Genomic DNA, 18,357 nt, shown 5'->3' on the forward strand with positions numbered 1-18,357 from the left:
TATTAACCATACCCCTATAAAAATACAAAAAAAATATATTTTAAAAAAGCATTTATATAAATATATATTTTAATTTTTTTTAATTATTATTTTTTTTTTTATTGTAGGCACAAACCAGATTTGCGTCATGGCCTCTGAACTCTACAAGTTCACAAAGGTAACAGCAGGTCACAGGCTTCGGCATTCGAGTTTATCAGATAAAGCTTGCCGTCTTTCAGACAATTAGCGGCTGCCAGTATTGCCATGTCTTCACCACAGGACCTGTAAAATCTTTATGACAGCATTCATTTTGTGCCGACTCCATTGGGACTCGACGGGCAGCGACAGGGCTGTGTGTCAATTCGTAAAGCCAATCAAGCGATTTCATTATTTAACACACATTCACTGACACACACACAAACACACACATCAATAACAGATGAAGAAAGATAGAAAAAAAATTTTTTTTTTAAGCTTGCGATTTATAACATTTGGTAAAACTGGCCCAATAAAGGGTGAATAAACATAATAAGCAGAGAGAGAGTACATAAATAAAGCTAGATAAATGGAGAACGGGAGCAGTGAGGTTTTCAGATCTGCTAAAACTTGCTCTAAAATGTGCCCAAAAGTAGTTATTCACCCTTATTTTTGTCTGTAAAATGGAGGTCACTGGACATTAATTTTGACCCCATTATCTTCCATTATATGGACAAAAACAGTTGTGCCATTGTTCAGGGTATATGGAGAAGAAATTAAGTCATGCAGGTTTTGGAAAACCATTAGGGTGAATAAACATGATAAACGGAGAGACAATAAACAATTAAAGCTAGATACATGGAGAACAAGTGCAGTGAGGTTTTTAGATCTGGCTCTTAAATTTCCTGAAAGACAGTTTATTCACCCTCATGTCCTTCCAAACCAGCATGACATTCATTTTTTAGTGGAAAACAATATTATATATTTTGAAAAGCAATCCTTATTTTTGTCTGTACAATGGAGGTCATTGCACATAAATTTGGACCCTGTTAACTTCAGTATATGGACAAAAACAGTCGTGCCATTGTTCAGGGTATTTGGAGAAGTCATGCAGGTTTGGAATACATGATGGTGAGTAGACCTGGCATACATACACACTCACACCAAAATAAGATAAAGAGAGCTGGAAAAATGCAAGTGAATGTTCCAAACTGAATACCTGCGTATATCTGTTAAAACTTGCTCTAAAATGTGCCCAAAAGTAGTTTATTCACCCTGATGTCATTCAAAACCAGCATGACTTTTATTTTCAGTGAAACACAAAAGAAAATATTTAGAGAAAACGTCTCTCTTTTTGTCCAAATTTGACAGTTATTATTTTTTTATTTTAATTTTTTTAGAGTGAACTGATTTCCATTATATGGCCAAAAGCTGTCATGCCATTGTTTCATATATCTGCTGAAGCAAATCATACAGGTTTAGAAATACATTAGGGTGAATAAACTTAATAAACAGAAAGAGAATAAATAAATAAAGCTAGATAAATGGAGAACGAGTGCAGTGAGGTTTTCAGATCAGGTAAAAACACGGCTCTTAAATTTTCTAAAAAGATAGTTTATTCACCCTCATGTCATTTCAAACCAGCAGGACTTTCACTTTTAGTGGAAAACAAAATATTTTGAAAAACAGCCATTATTTTTGTCTGTACAATGGAGGTCATTGGACATAAATTTCGACCCTGTGGACTTAAATTATATGGACAAAAGCAGTTGTCCCATTGTTCAGGGTATATGGAGAAGAAATCAAGTCTATAGGTTTGGAAAAACATGAGGGCGAGTAAACCTGACACTCACACACACACGTTTGTTTTTGTGAAAAGTGGGGACATTACATTGGTTTCCATTCATTTTATACTGTCCAAACCGTATATTATGTTGCCCTCACCCCGCCCCACCCCTAAACCCAACCATCACAGGAGACGGTGTGCAGCTTTACTCTCTGATTAAGCTCATTCTCTAGGATTTATAAGCATTTTGAGAAATGAAGACGTCACCAATGTCCTCATATTTCACCTCTTTTTTGTAATATCTGTGTCATACCCATGTCATTATACAGATTTGTGTCCTGATATGTCACAAAAACACGTACACACACGATAAAGCAAGCTAGAAAAATGCAGAGTGCTGTGAATTTTCTAAACTGATTGCCTGCAAATATCTTCTAAACCTTGCCCTAAAATGTGCCCAAAATGAGTTTATTCATTCTCATGTCCAAACCCGCATGACTTTTATTTTCAGTAAAACTATTTCGAAAAACATCTCTCTTTTGTCTTTATTGTGGAAGTCCAAATTTGTGTTTATTTTTTGTACTCAACTGACTTCCATTGTATGGCCAAAAGCTGTCATGCCATTGTTCAAAATATATATAGGTATCTGTATTAGGATGAATTAACATGAGTTGGAAAAAACACATGATTCCAGTCTTGAGCCGGGTCACGGCACCAAGTAGTTGGAAAAAAAATGATGAACCCAGACAAGGAGACTCAAACAAGCAGGATTTATTTATTTAGACGTGTTGGTTAGTCTGCGGTCAAACAATGTCTTCAAGAAGTCCACGAGTCTGCAAGAGCCTACAGGAGTCTCTTTCAAGTCTTTAACAAGTCTGACTTGAAACAGAATAGTCCTGCTTATTATGTGTTTAAGGAGGGGGCAGAGTTTGTAGGTGTGAGGCATGGTTAGTTTTAGTTGAAGATCTTGTTTTAGGGTCTTGAGTAGATCCTGAGGTTTCACCTTCCCTGACCAGCTTGAAAGTATCACCCAAAGACAAAGGCACAATTGTTGGGATCCTGCCTTTAGCATTTGCATCACTTTGGCTCAGCCCATGCTTAAGAAGGCAATAAGTTTTAATGTCTCTCATACTTTGGCTGCTATAGTTTTGACTAAAACTATTAAAAATCACATGTCTCGAACTCAAGGTCTAAAAAACCCTGATCGGGACATCCCTAATATATAGACATTTTGAAAAACATGCATACAATGAAAGTCAATGGGTCCAAATTGTTGTTATTCCATTGCCAATAGCAATCACACAATAGTTCAAAAACATCAGCAGTTGAAAGTAAGTACGACAGGTTTGGAACAACATGAGGGCGACAAAAGTAAACAACCACACAATTTATTTTCAGACCTCGAGTTCTTCTAAGAAAGTGAAAAGGCCTCCATTATCCGTGGCGCATGAAGGAGCGTCTAAGAAGCAAACACAGGTGCCACTGATGTTTCGGGTGAGAGCAGGTGGGACAGATAACACACTTTATCAGCAAAGCCCCAGACCAGACCACATGCCACGGAGACGGATCTATCAGCGAGTCCATCAGAAAGAAACGTGTGAAAGTGAGAGGAAGAGGACAGGTGGGCTGGACACGCTCCCTTTTTCGGCTGGTCAAACCTGAAGCGCTTGAGCTAATGCTGAATTTATTCCCCCCTCCGGTAGATTAAACTCGCACTGCGTCCCTCAGGACTTCACTCCACTACAGTTGGTCTGCAGGAAATGGGTTTTTTTATCTCCCATGTTTGAGCGTGTGAGACGACGGCGCCGGGTGTAGAAACGCTTAAGTAACCATGTTTATCTAATTTGCTCTGGCCCATTTCTGGTGAAAATTCAATATTTCTTTTTTTCAAAGACATCCAAAAGGAACTTGCAGGGTTTTTTTCGGTGTGTATTTTTTTGTTTGGCGGATTCCAGAATCTTTGCAGCGGTTGCTTAAGAGTTATTTACAATTGCAGGGTTATTCTTAGAAAGCAGCAAACTGATTTGTCTTAAATTTGCTGTAAGCTTCTTAATATTTCAGCATTCATTCATATTTCATGTTCAGAATTAATCTAGAATTTCTAGAAAAAATATTAATTAAAATAACAGACGTGATTAAAAACATTTTATATAATTAAACACACACACACACACATACAGTTGAAGTCAGAATTATTAGCTCGCCTTTGAATTTTCTTTTCTTTTTTAAATATTTCCCAAATGATGTTTAACAGAGCAAGGAAATTTTCACAGTATGTCTGATAATATTTTTCTTCTGGTCTAATTTGTTTTATTTCGGCTAGAATAAAAGCAGTTTTTTATGTTTTAAAAGCTATTTTAAGGACTTCAACTATATATATATATATATATATATATATATATATATATATATATATATATATATATGTGTGTGTGTGTCATCGGAAAGTTTAACCCTAACAGAGTAAAAAAAAAGCACAAGTGATTTACATGTCAAGTCAATGCAAAGATGTGAATAGACATTATGCGGCGCGTTTGGCACTAATGACACGATTCGCACGAATTAAGCCTCATTTACACTAGGAGTGACTTGCAGGGGCAAAGTGACAAGCACTTGTTCATTTAAACGTAGAGTGAGCAACTTCCGGCAACAGCGAGTGACAGCAAACATTGGCGACCAGGTGGGTCTGTCGAGCGACGCAACAAAGATGAGAATCCTTCAACTTTATGCGAATGAAGAGCGACTTTCTTGAGCGGCAGCCAATAGTAGAACCACTCTCAGCTCGCTCAGAGGCCGGTTGTATTCTCTGTGCTCTAGACCTACACAAACCTGCGTTTGCAGCAGATTGCCACCCAGAGCGACAGACAGCTTCAAAGTCGCTGCTAGTGTGAATCATTCATGAAGCAGCACGAATTGAACGTTTTGCGTATTTGACATGTGAATTGCACAAATCGTTCAAGTTGGAAAATCTAAACTTCAGCGGATATTCATGCCATGTTAAACAATCAGGAGGTTCTTCTAGTATGAGCGTGTTGTTGGCATCTGTTGTTGGTGTCTCGAGGGGAAATCCTCCTGCCGACACGGGACAACAGCTCATCAAACTGGGCTTGGCTCAGTCTGAAGCACAGCTGAAAGCTTCCATCATCCAGGTATAATTTCTGGAGGAGTTGATGAACTCACAGAGCTGGGTGCACTTTAGAAAGTATGTAGTGCACTCAGACATGGCGCCGAACGAATTTACGCTGTTTTTCAATCTACCTAAAGCAACATAAAGCACAGCTACTCTCGCAATAAAATCCATTTTAGCCATATAGCAACAAAACTGGAGTAACCGAGCAGACAGAAGACCCACCCAAGGGATTTGGATCCATTGTGAGGTGAATTAGACATGTGAATGAAGTGAATTTGATGCGCAAATAAAACAAGTAAACTCAAAATATTTGCACATAAATAGATACAGCATAAGGCCTGTGACTGTGTAAGATTTTTAAATGACAGTTTAAAGCTTTAACAAAAATTAATTGTTTTTAATTATTCATACAACAAAGTGTGTTGTTTTACATTTGATTATTGAATTTCTTTAAAAAAAGGTTAAAAATTCCAAAAAGAAAATGATTTTATTGTATTATATATGGCAGAAGAAATTAAATATCCCAATTTCAGTTTGGTTCAGTATCGTGCAGCCATAATATATTTGGTATATTTATGTGTTTTTGCCTCTAAGGATTGTAAATTTAATAAACATTTCTCCCAATCATTTCTCAGTTCATTCTACCTCAAAATTCCGAAAACTAATCTTTAACAAAATCAATAACTAAAAAAAAATTGAATTGTTGAAATGAATCAAACTCTGGAAAAAAATTAAGTTTGCAATTTTCGCCCAATCTCATGAGGAAATGTTACTACATCATCTATTGTGAGAAAAGTGGCTAATTCATAAAAAGTCATATGACTTCATTCATACAAAAACATAGGCTGCATTCGAAATCGCCTACTACTCAACCGTTGTCAGTATATTCTATATAGTATGAATGCGAGTAGTTTCAATTGAACTCGGATGTACTACTCGGCTCCCATACTGTTTTTAGCATATGGAAGTATGCAATTTCGGTCGCAGCAATAGGCTTGGTTGATGTCATAGCTGTGGACAAAAAGAGTTAATCCCAACTTTAGAGCAACACCCTGCTGTTACTTGAAAAGAACCGCACCTTATTATTATACGTTGCTTTGTCAAAAACAAATAAATACCATTAGCAGTTATGATAAAACTTTAACATGAAAATAAATGGCAAGATTTGTGTTATTTTCGTTAATTACCACAGCATAAATGCTTTGGAAAAATAAATTTATCGATCCCGATCTCACAAGCAAACGTAACTTCTTTACGTATTGTTAGAAAAGTTGCTAATGAAAACGTACAATTTCTAGCAAAAGTGTAATTTTTACCCCAAACCCCACTCCTCATTGGGGGATCAGAAAATCATACTAAAATGTACCAGTGAGATCATGAAAATATGATCAACTAAATAAAAAAGTTACGAAATGCCATCCAATCACATTAACGATTTCCATCACCGCCTTTAGCAACCACCAAACTGCGAATCACTTAACCAAGAGGTCGGCGGTTGTAAAGAGGATTACAGAAACAAAGACAAGCTCCTATGAAGAGGGAAGGCTTTGTGTTGAACCACAACAATGGCTTATCAGCATCTCCATCAAAGCACGAGCTAAAAATTAGCATGGAAAACCTCCGTCCATCAAGGCATCAACGCGTATGTGCAGAGGTGTCAGGGGATTAAAAGGTCATCCCGTTCACTGAACAAGCGCTTGATCAAATCTTTTCTCTGATTTCCGGCTGGATTGCTGGTCTGGACTGGACTGGCATTGGAACATTGAGAGATTAGCGGCGTGAAGTGGCCGTCCTAATGAGACGGATTAAACTTCACAGTTGAGAAGCTGTCTGGATTGAACCTGCTATCTGCTGCCTTCAGCACTCCACACACACACACAGAGAGAGAGAGAGAGAGAGAGAGAGAGAGAGAGAGAGAGAGAAAGAAAGAAAGAAAGAAAGGGAGAGAGAGTGATAGAGAAACAGAGAGATTCAATTCAAGTTTATTTGAAACAATAATTATTGTTTCAAAGCAGCTTTACAAAAGGTGCACATTATTACATTACAATCAATTTAAATTAAAGTTACAATCCACTATAAGTTATTATATCTAAACATGCAGTTTTATCATATAAAACCTGCTGTTTTATACCATATAGGTGATGTCTATATGTACATGTTTAATGAAGTGTATTTGTGTATTAAGTCGATTAAGTTAAATCTATAGTTTGTTCTTATTTATTTTTTATGTTTTACTAGAAATATTTTCTTGTGCTTACTGTTTTAGATTACACTGTTTAAAAATCTGTAATTTTAATTATTTTTCGGCAGCTTGGGTGCCGAAAAAAAACTAAAATAACAGCTGTTAAACTACAGAAATTTACTGTAAAATAACGGAAATTAAATTACCGAAATTTACTGTAAAATAACAAACATTAAGTTACAGAAATGTACTGTAAAATAATAGAAGTTAAACATCAGAAATTTACTGTAAAATAACAGACGTTAAATTAAAGAAAGTTACTGTAAAATAACAGAAGTTAAACTACAGAAATTTACTGAAAAATAACAGAAATTAAATTAAAGAAATTTACTGTAAAGTAACAAACAATAAATTACAGAAATTTACTGTAAAATAATGGTTGTTAAATTAAAGAAATTTACAGTAAAAAAACATATGTTAAATTACCGAAATTTACTGTAAAATAACAGAGGCTAAATTACATAAATTTATTGTAAAAAAACAGATGTTAAATTTTTAAAATTTACTGTGAATAACAGACATTAATTTACAGAAATTTATTGCAAAATAACAAACATTAAATTACAGAAATTTACTGTAAAATAACGGACGTTATATTAAAGAAATTTACAGTAAAAAAACATACGTTAAATTACCAAAATTTACTGTAAAATAACAGACGCTAAATTACATAAATTTACTGTAAAAAACAGATGTTAAATTTTAGAAATTTACTGTGAATAACAGATATTAATTTACAGGAATTTACTGTAAAATAACAAACATTAAATTACAGAAATTTACTGTAAAATAACGGACGTTATGTTACAGAAACTTACTATAAAATAACAGCCATTAAATTACAGAAACTTACTGTAAAATAACGGACATTAAATTACAGAAATTTCCTTAAATTTAAACTTCTGGTGAATTTCTGTAATTTAACGAGTAATAGAGAAGCATAGGGAGTAAAAAACATCTATGCTCTATCCTATCCGAGGCATAGGATACCAGGCTCCAAGTGGACTGTAAAAAATGCTGAGTTCCACACAATTCCTTAATGTTGTCCTAACACAAACCGATTAAGTTAACAAAATCTCTTTTTTTACAGATTTAAGTGGATGGAACAACAAATAATTAGGTTGTCCCCACAGAAACATAAAAATTGTGTAGTTTCAACTCATTTTAAATGCACAAGCAGCAACATTCTTATAAGAAATAACAACACAACTTGAGGTAAACATACAGAAATCCGACAGTCAGAGACTTGATACTGTAACTGTCTGAGGCCTTTCGGACAATGAATCTACCTGGCTTTTCCCTTGCTGGATTTTTGATTTTTTGATTTGCACCATTTTGATTTCACTATTCATTTTCTCAATTATACGATTTATCTTTTTATTGATTTTCTTATTCGCAAAAAGTACTAATGACTATCAAATGCAGAACATCACCATATAAACAAAATGTTATTAGGAAAATAATAATGGCCTATAAATGTATATGCAAAATACATAATAAATGTAAACGATGCTAAGTAAATAAACCAAAAAACACACAAAGGCGAAGGGGGATGTTTGCCAATATCATTATCATTTTGTCTCATTACACGTTTTTTTAACATTGTGGGTTTAATAGGCTATTGCTGCACATTTGAGAGATTAAAATATAATCAAATTAAACTGCAATTTTAAAGCAAACCCCAAATCCATTAAGTTACAAAAATAAATTAAAAATTGCTTCATATAAACAAAGTATAACCAAGCACTGTAAGAGCAGAAAGGCAAAAAATAAAAATCTAAAATGTTTTGCTCAAGTTTGACCAATTCATAAATTTCCATTTCTTTATGTGCAACTAGTGCACTGAAAGAAAATTACCTCAACATGAGTGTTGATTAAAAAACCATCTCGTCAAGGAACGTTGTATTCTTAGTGGGCATGCCAAACATGAACTATTAAACTATTAAAATGGAACATTTTTGACAAAAGTTTATAGTAAACTATTAAAATAAAAAAAACTTACGCCAAAATATTACTGTAAACTATTAAAATAAAAATTTTATGGCAAAAGATTACTGTAAACTATTAAAATAAAATAAAAATTGGCAAAAGTTTACAGTAAACATTTAAAAAAAACATTTTATGGCAAAAGTTTAAAGTAAACATTGAAAATAAACATTGTACAACAAAAGATTTCTGTAAACTATTAAAATGAAACATTTTTTAGTTAAAGTCTAAAGTAAACTATTAAAATTAAACCCTGTATGGCAAAGGTTTTTGTCAACCTTTAGAGATAAAAATTTAATGTCAAAGATTACAGTAAACAATTACAATGAAACATTTCATGGTTAAAGTTCACAATAAATTTTTACATATAAATATTTTATGGTAAAGGTTTATGTTAACCTTTACGAATAAACATTTAAGCTTGCAGTAAACAATTGTAATTAAACATTTTGTAGCAAACATTTGCAAACATAAATGCTTATGATTAAACATTTTATGGAAAAAGTTTAAATTAAACATCGGTTATTCAATTTTTTCCTGTTTTTTTTTTTTTGTAACTGGGCTTTTACATTTACATCATTAACATTTATCATACATTTTTACATTAACATTAACATTTACTTTCCACCACTTATATATATATTTATTTATATATATATATATATTTTTTTTTTTTGGCCAAAATTGTTTATTAAAAAGTGAAAAACTATTTAAGTACATTAATTCTCTAGCCTTAAACGCCATCATTTTAAAATGGCAAAACAATTTTTTTTTCATGACATATATATATATATATATATATATATATATATATATATATATATATATATATATATATATATATATATATATATACATACACACACAAACACAAAATCACATATATCTACTTAATAAAAGCAGCCCACAATCCACAATTGAACCTTAGATGTGTACATTTAAGATCTTAACTCTAATTTAAAGCCCAGCAGTTTTACCTTTGCGTTCGGAGCGTTTTTTGCGTCTCCTCTTGAATCTCCTGCGAACGAGGCAGTAAAAGGAGCCCATGCTTTGAGAGCAATTCTGACACTGAGCCATAGCGGCGCACGCTAACACTGACACTGACGCTAACACTAACGCTAACACAGAGAAGAGAGAGATGGAGAGCAGGAGGAGGAGAGCAGATGTGAAGTGGAGAGAGAGAGAAAACTGACAGCTCTGTTATAAGTCAAACCTGCTCTTAACACACACTCACACACACACGTCACTGTTGTTACACACCCAGAAGCACACACTTTATGAGATTTGCTTTTGATTTATTCTTTAGTTTTGAAGGTTGCAGTTTGACTTTTGAGCTTTCTAGTATCGGATTTAAGATTTTTTTTTATGAAAACGTAATTAGAATAAAAGATTGTATTATGTTGAGGTTGTGTAAAATAAGTAAATAATAAGTAAAAGTAAATAATACAAATAATAAATACAAATGTATTAATTATGGCAGTTCCTCTAACAAAAATACAAATATTTAAATATTTCAGTATAGTAGTACATTTACCAATTTTATAAATAAATACATTTATTTTACTATACATAATTGTGAATTGTGCCATTTGTTTACTTTAATAAAATGTATACATTAAATTAAAATGTAAATTTAAATGAATAATCTTCAATTAAATACATTTTTATTTGCATTTAAATAAATATTAGTACCTGTTGCATGATGGTTCTTCTTTATATTAGCCACCTTTTCCATTATTTTACAGATTTTACAATTACATTAGGAATAAAATCAATTAACATGTAAATACTACCTGTTGTGTGGCAGAACTTGTTAAAAGAACTTGTTTTTAATATAAATAGTTAATAGTATTAAATTAACATTTAATTAAAATGAATCCAATCAGATAAAAGTTTGTAATAAGTTAAGGTTAAGTAACATTTAAGGAGTTTTTATTTAGATATTGTAAAATAAATAATTAAAAACAATAAAATATGCATAAATATGCATTAACTATATAATAAGAATAATTTAATATTTTAGCAAAGCAATATTTAAATATAACCTGCTGTTTGCCAAATCTTATATTTTTATAAATCTCATTTTTAGAAAATAAAAAGAATGTTAAATAATTACATTTACAATAATAAATGAAACAATTTTGCTATAAAAAATTGTTTTAAAACAAATATGCAGGCCTACCACTATCTGCTTAGCTATTTAATTTCATAATGAATTTAATTTAAAATCATTTTAATATTAAATATAAACTAAATTCCAATAAAAAATTAATACAAAATTAATTCATTCATTTTCTTTTTGGTTTAGTCCCTTTATTAATCTGGGGTCGTCACTGCAGAATGAACTGCCAATAAATAAAAATAATTAATGGAATTAAATTCAATAAAGAATAAATAAAGGTTCAACATTATTTATTATTATGAATAGTGAAGTTTGTATCACTCTATAAATTTGAATTCCTCTTTGATTTTTTAAATACTTCCCAAATTATGTTTAAGAGAGCAAGGAAATTTTCTCATGAGTTATTAAAACAATTATGTTTAGAAATGTGTTGAAAAAATCTTCTCTCCGTTAAACAGAAATTGAGGGGAAAAAAATAAATGGGAGGCTAATAAATCTGACTTTAACAGTATATATCAATATTTATTCAATACTACTTCTTGCTTGACCATTCTTCTAATTAGCCAGGTTGTGCATTATTTTACTGAAATAAAATTTCTATTGAATTAAGAATAAACAAAATTTCTATTCGTATATCTAACTGAACAATAAATAAAAATAATTATTAATGCGAAATTTCTAGATTTCAATTAATTCTGAATAAAATCCATTTTATTTTCATTTCAAATGGAATGGTTTAGGGTTTGTTTCAGATTATTTCGATTTGTCTGACCAAAGTGAAAATATTTGAGTAAAAAGCAATCTTTCTTACTCTAGGGCAGGCAAATGCTGAAGGTACTTGCCAATGTTGTATATGGAGACAAAGAGCATTTAAGACCGATATATATTTACTCCACAGTGTTATTTTTAACCCTCTGCCTCCCTCTGCTGGACACTCAATTTAACAACACCACAGTTCTTCATCACAATCATCAGCATCCCGACCGACTCACACACAAATGTGAAGTGCGGTTATCAGAAGTAGATTGCAGGAATTAAATCTACCTGTGTGTTTGACCTCCTCCTCTTCTATTTAAGACGTATACAGTGAGTTTTATATTACCTGTAACAAAACAACAGAGATTTTAGCGTTTTCATATTTACAGATATGCGATTAGAAATGAAAACATCTTCATTGTAAAATGTATGGAGCTAATAATATGCCAAAACAATCGAAATTTGAATTGTGTATATTTGAATTTTTTACATTGGTAATTGAATAATTGATTTTTTTTTACTTAAATTTTATAATTTGAAATGTAATTTTATAACTTGAATATTGAACTTCTGAAATTTAAGGCAACATAATTTTTCAAGGCAGAATTTTTGTTTATATATGTGCATTTTCAAACTTCAGATTTTTTGGTGTTCAAGATGAAGAAATTCAGAACATCAAATTCAATATTCTAAAATTCAAAACCAGAAATCCAGATTGTGAAATTTAGATTCAGCAGAAAGTAGGTCAGGGGTCATCAACAGGGAAGAGTAGACGATCAAATTCAAGTTCAGATTGTTTTGGCATATTATTAGCTCCATAAAAATGCAGATCCTATGAAGAACCAAACCTGCAGCTAACAAAATAAAAAGGCCCAACAAAAATTATTTACAGGAAAATTACAACAAATTCTAAAGTAAAACACAACATTAAAATACATTTTATTTGCATTTTGGTTTATTTCCATAGTTTGCATTTGAAATTTAATGAATAAACTATGGGAAAAACGAATTTAGTAATAAACATTAGAAAATAAATAATACATTGAGAATATGGAAATTAATAATGCATTAAAATAATAGTTTTTTTTTTTCATTTTATGCATTTGATTTATGCATTTGGCCAACTTCCTACATTTGTAAAAGAGCTATTCCGTGCAATTGTCAACCTTGACATGAAAAAAACGTAAGTTTTCACCAAAATGCAAAAACCGTTTCTGGGTTGTTTTTTTTTTTTGTGTAAGTATGAATTTTACAGTACTTAAAAATGCATCTGTCAGTGTTTTCAAATTATTCTATTTGATTTACCAAAGTCACACAAGTGGCAATTTCACATCTGTGACATCCATAACGGAAAGACGTCACATCCATATTGACACTTTTTCCTCATAAATGTGAAAATATTTAATAAAATAAAAAAATCATTTTTGTTTTATAGAGAGCCGACTTTTATCCTTTTGATTAGCATCGCTTCTTTTGGGTTGTGCAGTTAAATTTACAGAATTTCTACAAAGCATGTTGTGTACTGTAAACCTGCAGACTTTTTTGTCACATCCATAACGCATGTTTGGTTTCCTCATTTTAAATACAAAACATGTTTACAGATTGATTTTTTTTGGTCTTTAACTCTTTGGTCAGTTGTTCTGGAAAATAAAAAACAAATGCTTCAATATAATCTTAACATCTACTTTCTAAGCAAATTTATGTTTTGAGTTTTTACTGCAAATGTTACATTCATAACGCTGGAAGTTTAAAAAACAAAATTTAAAAAACAATACAAATAATAAATATACTTATAAATACATATAAAATTTACTCTTTTAGCTTTTTGCATTTTAGATTCTTCTTCATTGAACTAAAATCAAATAATTACAGTTCATTTAAATTTAACATAATCTTTTTAGAGTCAATTGTATTAAACATTTTTAATTCAAACAAACTAATTAAATAATCACTTTTTTATTTATGTTTTTTAATTATTTATTTATTAATAAGTAGTTTTGGAGACTGATGATAACAGATAAGGGAACATCTGTTCTTCATGAAGACTTCAGAAAACACTTTGTTCATACGCAGTAGCTAAAGGCGGCCAGAAGACGGCGCTGTAACCTCACTGGAGTGTAAACTCTGAATACTCTTAATCTCATGTCAACAGAGTAGCAATTCTGACTTTCAAAGAAGGACACGAACTCAAATAACCAGATAAGCATACAAAGAAAGCAAAATATAATCACCATTGCGTTTCTCTTTGCAATCTGTACAGCAAGATCTTACAAATCGACCAAACTCTTTATTTGAATCGGTGAAGCTCCGCCCAATTAAAATCACGCTCTTTCACGCTGTATTTTACTTAAAATAATGGTAATTAACACAGTATGTTTTGCCCTGCTATTTTAAATATGTGATATTAGTCAAGTGGGTTTCAAAAATACAGATAATAGACTAAATAATTTTACTTTGACCAATTATGTTTGAGCAATTCCAGCGTTATAGAATTGACATTTGCAGTAAACTCTCCAAACATAATTTCACAGAGAAAGTCTATGTTGACAATATATCGAAATATCTGAATCAGTAAACAAATTTTAAATTTTAAATAAGAAAAATTAACTTACGTTATGGATGTGACCAAAAAAGTCTGTGAGTTTACAGTCTACAACATGGTTTGTAGAAATTCTATGAATTAAACTGCACAACCCCCAAAAATAATGCAAATCCAATGGATAAGAGTTGGCTCTTTATAGAGAAAAAAAAGTATTTATTTTATTTACATTATTTGCATTTATGAGGAAAATGTGTCATTATGGATGTGACGTCTCTCCGTTATGAATATGACAGATGTGAAATTGCCACTTGTGTGACTTTGGTAAATCAAATAAAATAGTTTGAAACAATTGATAAGAGGTCTTGAGTATTTCACAGTACTGTAAAATACAAGCTTACCCACACACACACACACACACACACACCCACACACACACAAACAAACACACACACATGCACACACACACACACACACACACACACACACACACACACACACAAAAGTAGAAAGGGTTTCGCTATTTTGTTGAAAACTTATTTTTTTCATGGCAAGTTTGACATTTGCATGGAATCGCTCATTTTGGATTCTTTGTAACTTGAGGTGGATCCAAGAAGACTACGAGTTCATAACTACAAAAAAACTAAGTAACTATGTAAAACATTAAATATATATTTTAATTAGGATCCAGGGAGACTTTCGAACTAAAATAACACACAGCCAGTGTGTGTGTGTGTGTGTGTGTGTGTGTGTGTGTGTGCCTTTTTAAAAAAGACAGTCAGAAAGTTGCAGCTCTTCCAGAACGCTGCTGCCAGGATTCTGACCAGAACCAAAAAATCAGAGCACATCATCTGTCCTCAGGTCTCTACACTGGCTCCCAGTTACATTCAGAATAGATTTTAAATATTACGTGTCTATAAATCCCTAATTGGCCTCGGACCTCAATACATTACAGATATGCTCACTGAACACAAACCTAACAGATCACTCAGATCATTAGGATCATATAAATAAGAAATTGCAAGAGTTCAGTCAAAGCAGGATGAATCGACTTTCAGCAATTACGCCCCTCACTGCTGGAATCAGCTTCCAGAATGATCAGATGTGCTGCAACATTTGGCACATTCAAATCCAGACTGAAAACACATCTGTTTAGCTGTGTCTTTACTGAATGAGCACTGTGCTATGTCCGACAGATAACACTATTATGTCTCTTTTTTTTTTTTTTTTGCTTTTTCATTCTTTTATAAGCTGTTTTAAATTCAGTTTTCATACTTTTTGTCTATATTTTCTATTTATACGCGTCTCTTTTATTCCAGTTTATGTGAAGCACTTTGAATTGCCACTTTGTATACAATGTGCTATATAAATAAACTTGCTTTTCCCTGTCCTGAACTGGAATAGAAAGTCCTAAAGAATTTCTTTAGTTCAGTCATTTAGTCAGTGGCAGCGTCTGGAGGCTATGTGGACCAGACATTGAAATCAATATGACATGGAAAAAACTATTGATGAGACAATGTGTCATCGCTACCACATGCTGTTTATTAGAGAACACCAGACTATAGAAAGTGCTACCAAATACACATCCATCCTTGTTTATGTGTTTACAATTTCATTAAACTAATGAATAAATTGGTTGGAAATCAATAGAATCGAAATCACCAAAAAATAATCAGATCATTTCATTTTCTATCATATAATATTAATAATTCATTCATTCATTTTCTTTTGAGCTTAGTCCCTTTATTAATCTGGGGTCGCCACAGCGGAATGAACCACCAACTTATCCAGCAAATGTTTTATGCAGCCAATGCCCTTCCAGCTGCAACCCATCACTGGGAAACAACCATACACACTCATTCACACACATACACTACGGACAAGCTTATTTAATTTACCTATACCACAGCACCCAAAGGAAACCCACGCGAACACAGGGAGAACATGCAAACTCCACACAGAAATGCCAACTAACACAGCCAAGGCTCGAACCAGTGACTTTCTTGCTTTGAGGCGATCATGCTACCCACTGCATCACTGGGATGCCAATATTAAAAATAATAATAATAATAATAAAAATAATATTAATTATATATATATATATACACACACACACACACACACACACACACACACACACACACACACACACACACACACACACACACACACACACATATATATATATATATATATATATATATATATATATATATATATATATATATATATATAAGTTATTTAATAAAGATAAATCTAACTTATGGAATAAATTTAGGTGGCCAAGCTTTTAATATTTCTTTTGACATCAAATATAAGATATTTAGATATATATTTTTTTAAATGTACTTTTGTAGAACATATTTTCACCTGCTTAGATATCTCTCAGAAACTAACAAAAAATAATGATAAAATATTACCTATACTAATTTACATTAAACTAATTCTCTCAGTCTTACTATCACTCTCTCTCTCTCTCTCTCACACACACACACACACACGCACAGTGCTACTGCAGGGCCCTTTATAAAATATTAAAGAGCATCACAGCAAACCCTCAGCATTTATTCCTAACGTCACCCTCAATTTGTTCATTCATCTACCATTTGCTCTCATAAGACCAGACCTTCGGTCCTATAGATTTAGCTTTTAAACACGGTTACACGCTCGTATCCAACCCCGCAGGAACTCAAATACTTACACTGGCACTGTATATCAAATATTAATAATAACGACAACAACGCATTCGACTGAAATATATTTAATCATTTACAAGGAGTAAACAAAACACTAAAAACGAGTCTTCGGGCTCACACAGCAATGTTTTTACCAGCTCCCCGTCTGATCTCCTGTTGTTTAACATTCACAATTAAAGCTAAAAATAAACAGCAGTCTACCGTAGCTCACAGTTTCACTGCACCAAAACACACAAGCCGCCTTTACGAGACAAAAACAAGCTGCCAAAAACCACATATAAAATGAAAAAGCAATAGAAAAAAAAGTGTTTTTGTTTCCAAATTAAAATTTACATCAAGATGCAAATCACATGAAATCAAAGGACTGATTGTGAACACACAGTATGTATTATACAGTATATTATCATTTGTATGTTACATTTATTTTTTAATATACCTATATTAATAAATTATTTAAGGAATAATTAGAGGAGCGGGTGTTAAACAATCAGAGGTGGTAAAAAACACTCAAAGCACTCAAATAATTATTTTTTGCACATCCTTATTATGCAAATAACTTGAAAATATGCTTGGAAATGAATGGTTTGACCTGCTCTGAGAACATCAAATTAAACTGTTCCAGATGAATAAGTTTACAGAGTCAAAAAAAAGAAGATGTTTTTCTATTTCAGGCTGAAATGGACAAATTACAAAAAAGAAGCAATAATTAAATTTTATATGGCATTCAATTGCAATAAATGTGTTCCAACTGTAATCCAACTGCTTACTGTACCACAAACACGTTTCTGTTGTTAAAAAGTACCTTTGTTTTCTTACTTTTGCACTAACAAACCTGAATAGTCAAGTAGAGGCAGTAGTTCTATATTTGGCTCTATTGTTAGCTACAGTTGGCTAAAGTTAACTCCTTAGATTGACATTGTACCCCAATGTCGTAGGACGTTGCATTTTGGGTGTGGAAATTAAAATCTGGTTGATGTGACAATCCAACGTCAGATGGATGGCTGGCCAGACACTACATTTTTTTTTCACCCGACATTACAACCTAAATGTTACCTAATATTAGCTATGTTCCCATCCAAAAATGCGAATGAACTTTGTTCGCAAAACTGGACAATCGCATATAAGATGTGCGAATAAAGCAGTGT

At 32.2% G+C, this 18,357-nt stretch overlaps 1 protein-coding gene across 6 annotated transcripts in view; it reads right to left on the reverse strand.

Moving 5' to 3' along the window:
- The window catches only part of adarb1a (adenosine deaminase RNA specific B1a), a 52,142-nt gene that overhangs the window by 26,526 nt on the left and 7,259 nt on the right, over positions 1–18,357 (reverse strand). For 4 of the 6 annotated variants that reach the window (XM_087303210.1, XM_087303211.1, XM_087303208.1 and 1 more), the window contains 1 exon segment: positions 12,266–12,323. Coding sequence is in view for 1 of the 6 variants with exons in the window: in XM_087303206.1 (XP_087159332.1) it covers positions 10,077–10,176 (100 nt within the window). In the remaining 5 variants the exon portion in view is untranslated. 6 annotated transcript variants of the gene reach the window in all.

This window comes from Danio rerio, chromosome 22 (genome assembly GCF_052040795.2).
Source record: "Danio rerio strain M-AB ecotype USA chromosome 22, GRCz13ab, whole genome shotgun sequence".
NCBI lineage: Eukaryota > Metazoa > Chordata > Actinopteri > Cypriniformes > Danionidae > Danio > Danio rerio.